The following is a 13,782-nucleotide window of genomic DNA, read 5'->3' on the forward strand; positions in this document are numbered from 1 at the left end:
AGGTGGGGTTGAAATACTAGGGAATTATAAAATGTATCTCAATCTTGCTTTACACGAGACCTCCATGAACTTTTTTTGTTTTCGTGTTTTGAGACAGGGTTTCTCTGTGTAGCCTTGGCTGTCCTGGATCTCGCTCTGTAGACCAGGCTGGTCTCAAACTCACAGAGATCCACCTGCCTCTGCCTCCCAAGTGCTGGGATTAAAGGCATATGCCACCACGTTCCAGCTCCATGAACTTTTAATTTAAAAAGACTATGCAAAAAAAAAAAAAAGACTATGCATGATGCGTGGGCGGCACATGTCTGTAATTTAGCACTTGGGAGGTGGAGACAGAGGAGATCAAGGTCATTCTCGACTGTATATTTGAGTTAGAGGCCAGCCTGGGAGACCTTGTCTCAGAAATACAACAAATGAATAAAGAAATCTAAAATAAAAAGACCAAAAACTACCTGAAAATGAGACGAATGGTAACAGACAGACACTAGGATTTCTCAATGATTTTATTGAGGTAACGTTTCACAATTTACACACACATATATGCATATACATACACTTAGGAAAGCTAAACAACACTCTAAGGCACTTGGAATTGTGCACAGCGAAGTATCCTATATTATACTACTAGACAGAGTATAATTTTCCACTTTAAATAACACAAACACCAATATGGAATAAAAAAAAGTAATACATGGTCTTTTCAGGTTACAATCGTGGAATACATGTTTCGGTGTGTATACTTGCAATTATCATACCCACAGAGTAGGGATTAAGAACAACCAAAAGGAAAAACTGTCGCGTTTATCTGGGTGCAGTTCCAGTTATTAACACCCACAGAAAGCAAAGCTGTGTAAAGACTGGATCACGCACTGGAGACTCACCCAGCTAGTCTGGAAAGGATCACAGTTTACCATCACTAACACTTTAACCAAAGCACGAAATAGCAAAAGAACACAGACAGTTCATTGTGGGGAAAAACCACTGTTACTTAGGGGAAAAAAAAGAGAGACTGGTTTGAATTTTCAGCAGGTATTTAACTGGCGAAATCTGTGCAGGATGCTTTGAATACATTGGCACGTGTCTAAGCCATAGAAGAAGTACTAAAGAATTAGTGCCTATAGTGTAAGTGATGAAAGTGGACTGACCCTCAGCTCTTGCTAATTCTTCTCAAATGCTAGTTAGCACTACAGTGGCAATCTCTCATGGTGGATGCCATCTAAGCAATTTAGTGATACAGTCAACAATCAAATCAAGAGCATCCATTAAGGGAAAAGCCCCCCAAGCTGGCAAGTGGCACAAATATTATTGGCATTTTAATAAACCTCAACATTGACCCGAGGGTGGAGTGGCATCCTGACTCATTTACTCCTTCAATTTATTCTCTTTTTCAAAAAAAATACTGATATTACGAAAGGTAAGAATTTTTAAGCACCATCTATAGGTTTACGCTATAACCATCTTTATTGACTTTGAGCTGTTCTGGTTCAAAAAACAGTGTCTTTAGAATTTTAATATTAAAAATATTAGAGTGGGAAGAATTAATTCCATCCTTGCAGCTGGCTGCAATTCATCTAAATATTTTTCAAGACATATTGACTACTCAATTTCAGTGGCATAAAGAGTATGTTTCTGTATGGTTAGCACAGGTTGATTGAGCTGCACCTGGGGGAAAACTCACTTTGTTTTGCATATCCTTGGTTCTGTGGTGTGAACAATATGCATGCAATCCAGTTAACCTACATTTTCTGCCACAATGTCATATTTGCACATCTTATTAGGAAAGCTGAACCATATGGATATGTTTACACAGGGGACTCCAAGCATTTCCATGTGAATTAACTGTGTTGTCTCCAGAAGGGAAGAGGGGACTCTTGCACACCTCGGCATACAGCGCGTTACCAGGTGGAATCTAATGTTGACTTCCAAAGACTATCTGGTTCGTTCAGAGCCACTGTGCTCCTGTGACCGGGCAGTCTAGTTCTGAAGTGGAACCGTGAAGGGGTGAACAAAAGTTTGCTTCACGCATAAGCCCTCCGGAAGTACAGACAAGCATCAGACCACGTCACTCTGCCCACTGTAACGGACAAGGCTGCCTGGCAGCCCTCTTTCCTAGAGAACAGCAATTTAAGCTGCATCCAAGGAGAAGGCTTGAAGTGGGTCAGAGACATGCAAGGCAGTAGAGATGGTATTTGGGGATAGGCACTTTCCCCTATGTGTTGCAGTAGACAGTGGTATTCAGGTGAGGGGGTGTACCCTTCTGTGAGGGTATACAGATATGTGAGGAGAAGGCGCTTTTTTTTTTTTTTTTGGTTTTTACAATGTCTGTGAACGATCCTGGTCCTGGTGTTGAGTCACTAGGAGCCTGGGATACTGAACATCTTGCAACATGTGGTACATTTCAGCACAACAAAGAATTGCCCAGATCCAAATGCCAACAGCACCCCCACTGGGAGGCATCTATCAACAGTTCTTTGTTCATACGCAGCTGTGGTAGAGAAGCAACAAGCTAAATGGCATTTTCCTGCAATAAAACCCAGCATGGCTAAAACTTGGCGTTAGGGAAGAATAGCAGCCACAGGATTCTCCATTTCGTTGCCAAAAAAACCTTATAATATGTAAAATGAGATTTGTTCATTTGGGATGAAGCTGTCCACAGCAAACAAACAAACAACAACAACACACACAACAAAATACGATCATACCAAAAAGAAAAAAATAGTTGGTCTATATGACAGTTGCTTTCTAGAAATGCTAATAGCAGTTCCAGCATGGAAACAGTGTTGAAGCGTAGCAACTAGAAAAGGTACGATAGGAAGCAAAAGTGAGGACGGTGTGGGGTTTCCTACCTTCACCCCCACCACCCTTTGGTCATTGCTTGCCTTTGCAGTGGCACCCAGAGCCCCTCTCCGGAACTCGGGTTTGAGTTGCTGAGGAATGAATGCACGTTCTCTCAGGAAGCTGTCCCCATTCGTTTGACAACTGCTTATTTTTGCCGCCCTTGTCCCCTCTAGAGTCTATCTTCTAAAGGTTCATTCCGCTTTGTTAAAGAAAACAAATCACCAGTAAGTAGACAGCAAATCCTAACAAGAGATTCATCATTTTAAGGGGTGAGGGGACAATTTGTATACTCTAAGGATGTGAGGGAACGAATAATGATCTCTAAGTACAGCTTCTTTTACTAGTAATGATAAGTGAATAGTTCGGAATGCATAAACAAATTCTCCACATTGATGAAAATGACATAAACCCATATGTCCCATATTAGATTAAGTCTGTTTCACCCACACTAAAGAAAGTTTATTACTCTAAATTATGCTGCAAGGACCATGCATGAACAACACAGGATGGACTTTTTGAGCAAGAGACGAAGGAAAAGAAAGTATTTTACTGTTCAAACGCAGACATATTACTATGTGGTAGACTCGCCTCTTCCTATTGTGACTACAGCTTAGTCTTGGCAGGTTTGTCTGTCATGTGTTGGTGTGGGGTGTATCAGGACATGTGGTGCTAACCCACATTTCTTTCCCTCTCAAGTCCAAACTACCGTATTTTTTTTTTTTTTTTAAGCGCCAGCGCATCACCGAATTAATCGCGGGATACAAACTCTGACAGAGTTCCTAAGGGCTCACAACTCATTTTCCATATTTGGTGACTTTTGAAGAGCATATTAGATTCTTCTATTTTCAATTAAATCTCAGAACTTTCTCGTGACACCAGAGACAGAGAAGTGCCTGCCTTCGTTCCACTAATAAGGGTGGGAAAAAGAAACCAGAGTGGCAGCTTTTCTGGGTAACTCTGAGAACCCAGTCAGTTTGCCTTTTCCTTTTTAATTAATAGTTGTTCAAATACCCAAAATGGGTCTCTGAATGTTGTAGACTCTAGTTAAATGATTTAAGGAATAAGCATAAAGGTAAATTACAGCGAACACAAAAACACATTTCACACGTATAGGAAGTCACCAGTCAAGACGTCCCAAGTGAATGCTGATTCGAGGACCGTTTTTTGTCATGTTGGTTGGTCGTGGCCATGAGGCTGCTGAATGAAGGGGAATTAGTGTTTTCTCATTACTGTAATATCAACAGGGTTTTGCTCCTCCATTAAAAGTCAAGATGGAAATGGCCAGTTGATATTTTCTATTTGGTCTTGTTCTTTCCTGTCTGGGACCTTCCATGAGATGGCTAATTTTCTTTCTTCATCATATCTCAGGAGCTGGAAAAACCTCACTCATTTTCTCCATCAGCCTAATGGTATGCTTTAGTGAAAAACTGGAATTGTGTTACAACTGCACCAAACTATAACTCCAATTTCTGCACACATTTATTTTCTTAGAGAATAGTGGCTTGGTGGTTGGGCTGCAGAAATGCTGGCAGTGGGCAGAGGAGTAATTGCAGGGAGACATGCCTTTGCCTTCTGTGGGGATGCCAGGATGGGCTGCTAGTGAGGCTATGCCCCCTTTACGTTTCCCTGCCTTTGAAAATGAACCATGAAATAGAGCTTTTTTCTGAGAACTACTTGGCTCACGATATTCTAATTCTTTCCATGGCTTTTAAAAAAAATTAATAGATCATTGTAATGAAGTAATGGGTGGTTCTAATTATTTAAATATTAGACTACTGGTAGTTAATTTTTACCTTTTCAAACTTCTGACTTACAAATTTTCCTCTAAATGTATCAGTCAGTATGAAGGAGAGGTATATGTGGTTCATAAATATGACAGACCATATCAGGAGACAGGTTTTCATTTGTGCGGAACTGGGGATTGAACTGGGGGCTTCAGCATGAGGCTTGTGTTGCAGTGGACAAATATCATTGTGGAAAGTAGAAATTGTATAATTCAGACCACTATGGGGCGGCGGGGGTGGGGTGGGGAGGGAGATTGTTCTTTTAAACAACCAAATAGAACCTTCCTACGGTATACGCTTTGAGTGACAAACTGGTGCGCATGTCTTGCACTTACAATGTACAGAGAACGTGCAATTAGAAGTTTTAAAATGCTCCAAGATGATAAGCATAGATTAAGAAACATTATCTGCCTTGGCATTTTTCTCATGACACTGAGATGTTAATAAGGTATCCTAAAGGAAAACTACTTTGCAAGTAATGAGAAAGGAGTTAATTTTCATGGCTGAATTGAGACACTAAAGCAAACAAAGGCTGGGAGCACAGCTCAGGGGTTCTAGAAAGTGTGCAGGACACCCACAAGGCCCCAGTTCAATCCCAGCACTGCAAAATAACAACAAAACAAACAAGCCCTCAGCCGAAGACAAACACCAGGGCACGCACAGACATTACTTCAAAAGCAAAGTCTGTCTTCCGCCATTAGTGAAATGAACTCGTGTAGATTGTAGCCTTGTTTTATTAATGCGAACAGCTAAGCGTAGTGAAGGGTACAATAATGCTGGTTACCTCACGTAATGCTCCTCCTGGCTCTTTATAATAGGTCAACTGCAGCTAACCACTTTTACTTTGAAATGAAATCATCAAATTTCAAGTGGTTCTTCCAAATACCACAGAGTGGTGGGACCTACACTTATTCCACTGATTAAATGCTGACTTCTCAGTTGGGATAGAAAATTACAGGCTTCCACATCCTGAAGCAGAACAGTCAGAGTTTCAGATCAGAGAATACGATAGACTTGATACAGATTCTGCCTTCTCTTTTTAAAAAATAATATCGTATGCTTTTAATCCAAGAGGCCCAAAACAATTGTTAAGGGAAATGAAATTTAAGGTAGTATTCACAAGTGAGCCCTTCTGGGGTTCTGTGCTGGAGCCTGATACCACAGAGAAAAGCAATTTGAGGGAGGGAGCTTCTTAATGTAAACAAGACTGATTACAGGCTCTTGGAGAAACTGGCCTGAACTGTATCTCACTGCTTTTCTGGCACGGGGAGTACAGATTGTATGTATGGATGTGATCCACAGAATCAGCATAGACGGTAAGGTTTCCTTTACATAAACCAGCAATTTTCTGTCTTCCTTTAAGCCTTAGGGTATTTTTGCTAAATCTATGTGCTTGATTTTTTTTTTTTAAATAGCAGCAACCTAACTTTTTACAAATTTTTAACGTAGCACTCAAAACTACTGGGTATTTTTTTTTTAATTCCCCTTCAGCACTTGGAGCAAGCAGCACACACTTGTATGTTGCTTACGCTGCAATTCTGGATTGAGTTTTTAAAAAGGGTGTCATGATTGTCCATATAATCTTCTTTAGATAATGAATGGTTTCCTGACTTTGGAGATAACTAAGACAGGAGATTTATTTCTAAAGCTTCCAACAGTTTTGTGGGGTCACTTTATATCTGACCTTACTTCTGTTAGCCTTGTAGAGGGCTCATCCATTAGGAAAGCAGTGTAAGAAAAGGTCGTGTGGATAGCTGGGCTACAGAAAGCATGCAACACAATGCAAGCAAGCATGCTTGGTAAGAGTGGGTAGAGGCTTCTTGCATTTAATGCACACTCAGATTTGTTTCTGGCAACTGGGTTCACTGGCACAACATAAAAAATATGGTATTACACAAAACCAACTTATTGGTGAAACAAGAATGTTCTGGAATCAAGTCTTTAAGGAATCCACATTGGTTGAGTAGGTTCCCAAACCCCTTAGTAAGTTCTCAGCTACCAAATGCCTACTTCAAAAATATACTTATCTTCATTCTTCTTTTTCTTCATTAACATAACGGAACTGTCCTCCTCCTCATTTTTAGCTCCCATGCTGTTGGGATGACCACCAGCAATACCAATGTCTCCTGTTGGTCAACCCACACGTACTATACCATTTGGCTTTCTGGCAGTCAAACCAGCGATTGTCTTCTGCTTGTCTTCTTTGATTGAAATTTCTGACGAAGAACAGCTGAGAGAGCCAGAGTGTCCCTTACATTAGTGCACATCCTGGGCAGCCAGGCTTGCTGCGTCCGGCTCTCAGCGTGTTGGCCTCGTCTGGGCTGTCCGGGTGAGGAGCAGTCTCAACCAAAGCCGAGTCACGCGCCTCCTTCACCGCAATGAAATGGAAACATACACGTTCAAATCTCAGTGCAATATCGGGGTCTCAGGAAGCAGGGCTTCTGCCGGGGATGGTCAGTCTATATTTCTGAGCAGTCCCACACTTCCTTATGGACGATGAAACCTGAAGTAAGAAGCAGAAACTGTGAGCCTCGGGCATAAGCATATTCTGCGTTTGGTGACATGAGTAAGGTGTAGAAGGCAGTTCTGAGTATCACCAACCCAGTTACTGTTAAATTGCGCTGTAACAGAATACTGTGACATGTGCCATGTTGGAAAGTAGATAGGATTCTTATGAAAATGATCTTGGTTTTACTACGGAGGCTCATAGAATAATGAAGAAAAATCATCACCGTGCTCAAGGCTCACATTCTAACCCACATTATGCAGAGGGAGACGTGTGTTAAATGGATTTGGTTATCTCTAGCCTGTAGGTATGGAACACAAATACAATAATCACTATTTTATCATCTTCAGAATAGGCCTGGTGGCACACAGCTATAATCCCAGTGCCTGAGCGGCAGAGACAGGGGAATGGGGAGTTCAAAGTCATCTTTGGCTATAAGAAAAACAAAATAAGATAAAACAAACACCCCCAACCCCCAACAAGGTCATTATCATCATCATCTTACCAGCTCCTACCTACCAGTGCCTTCGAACTAACTTTCATCACTTGGATTTTTATATAACTATTTTTTATTGATTTTTTATGTATGAGTGTTTTGTCTGTATGCATGTCTGTGCACCATGTGCATGCCTGGTTCCTACAGAGGCCAGAAGACAGCATTGGATCGCCTGAAATTAGAGTTACAGACAGTTCTGAACTGCCATGTGGGTGTTGGATATTGAACCTGGGTCTTATGGAAGAGAAATCTGTGCTCTTAAAATACTGAGTTATCTCTTCAGCCTCTTCACCTGGATTTCTAAACACCCAAGGGTGCTGTGGAATATTTCTCTTGTACACTGTAATGATTTGTTCCTTGAATTGGTTTAATAAAACACTGATTGACCAGTAGCTAGGCAGGAAGTATAGGTGGGGCGACCAAACTAAGAATGCTGGGAAGATGAAGGGCAGAGTCAGGAGTCACCAGCCAGATGCAGAGGAAGCAAGATGAGAATGCCATATTGAGAAAAGATACCAAGACATGTGGCTAAACATAGATATGAATTATGGGTTAATTTAAGTGGAAGAGCTAGTTAGTAATAAGCCTGAGCTATGGGCTGAGCATTTGTAAGTAACATTAAGCCTCAGAGTCAGTTATTTGGGAAGCAGCTGCTGGGTATTTGGAAACAGACAGGCTGGAAAGAAACATTCCACCCACACAAGGGAATTTCCACCATGACCACACACCTCATAAAAAGCATATCCACAACTGCATAGAGGTCCCTCCATCCTAACCTGCCTTTATACTTTCTTATTTCATGGACTTCTAAAATATGCTTGCCTCCAATCATTTTTCTTCATCAGCTTGTGTCAGCATCACTTTAGCAGACTATTTGTTAACTAGCATATGCACTCCTGAACATTCTTGCAGTCAGGGGGCCTGTGCTTAATTACTGCAACACTCTTCCTTTATTTCACATCTATGTTTTTATTAGCAAGATCAATGTCAAAAGTCACTGTCTTCATGAGGAAGACATATCTGACCCGAATCTTCCATCTCCTTCTGTGATTTCACATTTATGTAGCTTGCTTACCATTTGCCATGTTTTCTACAACTGACTGTTCATCTATCCTACAAACAAATTGAGCTCATTGGGGTCCCTGTCTATCAAACTTATGTGCCACACCATCAGGAGCAATAAGAAGTACCAATCCACTATGCCAGCTCGTTGTCAAAGGAACTGTAGTGTTTGTTCCTCATTCAATACAAAACAAAACTTCCTGAAGTTGTGATTGAATCCTTTCAGAATGAGGCCCAATCTCCATCACTATTTCCTATCCCTAGATGCGTGTGTGTGTGTGTGTGTGTGTGTGTGTGTGTGTGTGTGTATGTGTATGTTTTCCACCTTTATCTTCCCTCACATCTCCACTTGCCCAATCTTATTCTTTGAGGTGAAGAAGTCTATTCTCTTTTTCTGTTTTTTTTGGAGCTGAGGATCGATCCCAGGGCCTTGCGCTTGCTAGGCAAGTGCTCTACCACTGAGCTAAATCTCCAACCCTAAGTCTATTTTCTTTACCTCTCTGGGCAGCATCATTTGTTCTCCTCTGTGTTTGTACAACCTTTCATTTATGTTGGCCCGCCACCATCACATGGTGGGGTCTTTGTGCAGAAGGTCCCTGCTCCTGGGCTACAGGAAGCTGAGGAAAGAACCGTTCTCATTCAAGCTTCTACACTCACAGCATGCACTGCCTGGCAAGGGCTGTCTCTTAGCAAGTTTGGTGTTAAACTGAAAACTTAATGAAATGAAGTATGGCGAGGGAGCCCATGGGAGAGTGCTTGCCTAGGATACACAAGGAAGGCTCTAGGTTCAGTCTCTGGCACCTCAAAAAGAAAAGAAAAAAAAAACTATATAAGCAAAGGGAAAACAAGATTGCTCATATGCTGACCCTCTATTACTCTCGTGTCTCTGCCAAGTCAAAATAAGATACAGGCGCTTTCCCAAACTGGTGGACAAGCCAAAGCCAAAGCAGAAATGTGTGAACTTGAAGCTTAAATCTTAACTCCACCGCCAACCGTAACCTTGAGTTGATGGGTGCCCGCCCTCCCCCAGGAGCTACAGGGGAGAAACAGTGGCTTTGCTGGACCTGTCACCCAGGCCACTGGTGACCCAGCCATGTACAATACCTTCCTTTTTCCATCCCCACATACTAGGCGTCTGTGCTCCCTTTCAAGTCTGCCCCCCTCAGTCTGGGATGGGGTCTTTTCTCCTCCCCCCAGCAGTGGAATTGGAACTCTCTTCTGTCATTTAGACCACACCAAACAAGTATCATCTCCTCCAGACCCACACACTTTTCCTGGCTTCCCCGTCTATGGTCCCCTCTTCTCTCTCATAGCCTCCTGTTACATTTTCTCCATAGCACTTGAGATGACTGCCTATTCCTTTACTGGTTAAGATTTGTCCTCCTCATCAGATCATGACATCGGGGGTCCAGGACCTGATTTGTGCTAAGTTCCCAGGGTCCAGAACCATCAAAATCATTCTATGTACTTAATCAGTACTTGCTGGAAGCATAAAGGGACATTTAAGAAATGATTTGATAACTGCAAATTATATAACTGAACAGTTCACTCTTAGGACACTCAAATTTAATTTTAAGTACATATACTACTGTATGATAATTCAGCTGATAGAACCTTCCAGAATGCCATCTAGGAAGGGCCAATGACAACCTGAAAAACACAGAAGTTCTTTTTTATAGTTAATTTTTAAAAATTATATTGTATTATTTTATTCTTGTGGGGGGGCACACATTCATATAGAGGTCAGAGAGGTACTATGGAGTCCAGACTACCAGATTCACTGAGACACAGAGAAGCTAAGGCATTTGTCCAAGGCAGAGAAGTGGTAAGGAGAGGTGTTGGCTCTAGAGTCTATAATTTTACCTACATTATAGACCCAAACATGTCCTCAGCTGAGCTTTCATTCAAAGGGGGGTAGAGGGTTTCTGTCATCTTCTTGGACTATCCAGGCAGGAGAGGAGAAATTTTAAACAGAGACACTCGTGCTATCAGACTACTGGAACAATAAACCACAAATAATTATAATTCCCAGGAATCCCATGCTGGGTAAGGGCAAGGCTGAAAATCTTGCTCCATTTGGAGAAGAAAGTATCTTATTAGACCACGTTGGAGGACAGACCAGAGCCAAGACAATGATGGGTAGACTCAGACCTTGGCCAGTGTTGATCAGTTTTGACCAGAGATGTCAAAGCTGGATGAGAATGGGTCTTCTCAAGCGTCTCCCAGGGATTAGAGCAGCTACTCCAGCTGCTTCTCCTCCCTTGGAGCAGCACACCTGTGCCAGCTACATACAGGGACTAGAGCCCCAAGCCTGCTCAGGGAACAAGACACACACCTCATCCCTTCATGGCCCTCACACAGAAAACCACCCTCCTCTCTCTCCCAGGTTCAGCTTCTCTGGACACTGCAGAGGAACTCATTTGTTAGCGACAGTTTAGCCCATTTCCACGTTTGCGTGGCTTTTGTGCACTAAATATTACACCAAGTCCCTTATCTTCAGATGTCCTTTGGTTCTGGATTCAAAGGACAAGTGTGGGTCAAAGAGACATGGGTCATCTTATCTTCCCATCGCTGAGATGAAGAAGCTACCTGAAACACTGGGTTGGGCGAAAAAATGAGTCATCAGCGCTGAGGGAAGACAGGATCCTTCTAAAGCCCAGCACTTTCTGGAGAGAACTCTGATTTCTAATTTCTCCAAACTAGTGAGAAATCTCTTATGATTTTTCTCCCCATCCTGTACACACCACTTGCCCAAGGATCTGGGCAGAAAGTGAGTTCCACTGGGTTGCACCGCAATATGATACTAGCCCATCCAACTGGCTCAGAGAAGAGGGTGGCCGGCTAGCACGGTGGTGGCAGTCTCTCTTCATACACAACCCCCAAGATCTGATAAAGCAAACACAAACCTGTGTTTTGCTACAGTATTCAGTCGAAGATGTTTATACCTTGCAAAATTAGGCTTCCTCTATTCAAATTTGGCCATAGAATTGATGGTCAGAGGTACTGCAAACGCAAGTCTTCCAAAGTGTATTTAGCTTTATCTCCAGAGAACTTTGACCTATTTGATAGAATGGCATTTTTGGATTTACATTTCAAGTTGGTGAAGCAATAAACAGATTCCCTCTCCCCTAAGGACACAAGCTTTTCTTTTCTTTCTTTCTTTCTTTTTTTTTTTTTTTTTGGTTTTTCGAGACAGGGTTTCTCTGTGTAGCTTTGCACCTTTTCCTGGAACTCACTTGGTAGCCCAGGCTGGCCTCGAACTCACAGAGATCCGCCTGCGTCTGCCTCCCGAGTGCTGGGATTAAAGGCGTGCGCCACCACCGCCCGGCTTAGGACACAAGCTTTTCATCCACTCTCTTTTTAGGATGTGTTGGATTATGGACATTTTCTTCTTAAAAAAAAAAAAACAGCTCTAATGCATACTGTTGAGAGGGAATGAAGTGGGTCTATTTCCTAAAGTCATGGAATTCAAAGAAGAATATTTCCCAAAGACAGTTCTTCCAGAATTTCATCCTTAAAAACTACTTATCCTCTTATGAACTCTTTCAGGTAGTATAAAACTAAAGTTGCTCACAAATGTAACCTATTCTGTAATATTTGATACATATTAAGATCTTAGATAACTGATCTCCCCCCTTGTTACTTATTTCTGTTTTCTGTGTTGCTGGTTAAACCCAGAGTCCTGTGCATGAAAGATGAACACACTGCCATTAAGCTGAGACGCCGTCTTTAGGTGGTAATCTTAGATGAAAAGTATTTTAGAAGTCGAGAAAAGAAAAGCCATACTCCATAACTACAATAAACTATTAAGAGCTTTTGATCTCACTTCCAGTATTTTTTTCTATGCACCTGAATTTTAAATACACAACTGTACTGTAGGCATTCAGGCAATGTCTCTTTTGTCTACTGGTTATGATAAAAAAATCTCTTGAGATCTGTTTTGACTGTGAAAGCTTCAGTTCAATGATCCAATGAGTGCATGATCATATGCCTCACTTAATAAGCAAACATTTTATAAGCTAATAAAATTATTCACATGTGAAGATACTCTGCACTCTAAAATGTTATTTGTGCTAAGTTAAATTTATTTTGTAAAAAGTCACATTCTTTCTTGATTATAAATCTAATATATGTTAACACAATCAAATCATTAGAAAACAAATACTAGCCAGGTGATGATGGTGCACGCCTTTAATCCCAGCATTTGGAAGGCAGAGGCAGGAGGATCTCTGTGAGTTTGAGGCCAGTCCGGTTTACAAAACGAGTTCTAGATCAGCCAGGGCTGTTACACAGAGAAACCCTGTTTCAAAAAATACTATCCAGGAGATTCCAATTACCCAAGTCTTATGCCTGTAGTCCTTTAAAATTTAGTTTCAAGTAAAATCCGGCTTTTTACATAATCTGTCATCATAATTTAGATAACTATTTTCCTATTATAGAAATTCTGTTTGTCTTGAAAAGAGAAGAGGATTCTGTTTGTCATGTGGTGTCTTTGAGGACGTAATGACTCTACATAATTAACTTGCAGACCACTATTCCAGTATGTTCAACTTTTGGGTTTTAAGTTGTGGGCTGAGTGGGTAACACAGGGGGAAAATAGAGAACGTAACCAGAGAAGCAGTGACTACGCTAAGGAATGCCGCTTATGGCTGGGTCCCTTATCAGGCCCCACGATGAGTTCGTGTGGGGAGTACTTGTCCCCACCCTTGCTGCCAGGCCCTAGCTTGTGTTTCAATTCCAAAAAGCTCTCTGGAAAATCCTGGGAGTAACCAGGATTATTACATGAGAGAACAGATCAACACAATCCATCAACACACACACACACACACACACACACACACACACACACACACACACACACACACACCAGAAGATATTCTGGGATGACAGTCCAAGAAGTGTCTTCCTGCTGTGCTAAAAGTATTCATGATATAAATGCCAGCACACAATTCAAAATAAAGCGCGAGGTTGGAATCCTCATTTACTGAAACAGGGTCTCAGAAGTTGGATCCCTTCAGTGTTTCTTTTAAATACCTGTTGTTGCCTTAGTAAAACATTCCTGTCACAGAAACTCAAAAGGTTCGGAAGGCTCTGTGGCA

General features: G+C 41.7%; 1 protein-coding gene across 8 annotated transcripts in view; it reads right to left on the reverse strand.

Moving 5' to 3' along the window:
* Nucleotides 1-482: 482 nt before the first annotated feature.
* The window catches only part of Phactr2 (phosphatase and actin regulator 2), a 268,605-nt gene continuing 255,305 nt past the window's right edge, over nucleotides 483-13,782 (reverse strand). For all 8 annotated transcript variants that reach the window (XM_052751062.1, XM_052751065.1, XM_052751063.1 and 5 more), the window contains one exon: nucleotides 483-7,122. In XM_052751062.1, the coding sequence (XP_052607022.1) occupies nucleotides 7,107-7,122 (16 nt within the window). In that variant the 3' untranslated portion in view covers nucleotides 483-7,106. The remainder of the gene's footprint in view (nucleotides 7,123-13,782) is intronic.

The sequence above is a fragment of the Peromyscus californicus genome, unplaced genomic scaffold (genome assembly GCF_007827085.1).
Source record: "Peromyscus californicus insignis strain IS unplaced genomic scaffold, ASM782708v3 Scaffold_22__1_contigs__length_63687245, whole genome shotgun sequence".
Classification (NCBI taxonomy): Eukaryota; Metazoa; Chordata; class Mammalia; order Rodentia; family Cricetidae; genus Peromyscus; species Peromyscus californicus.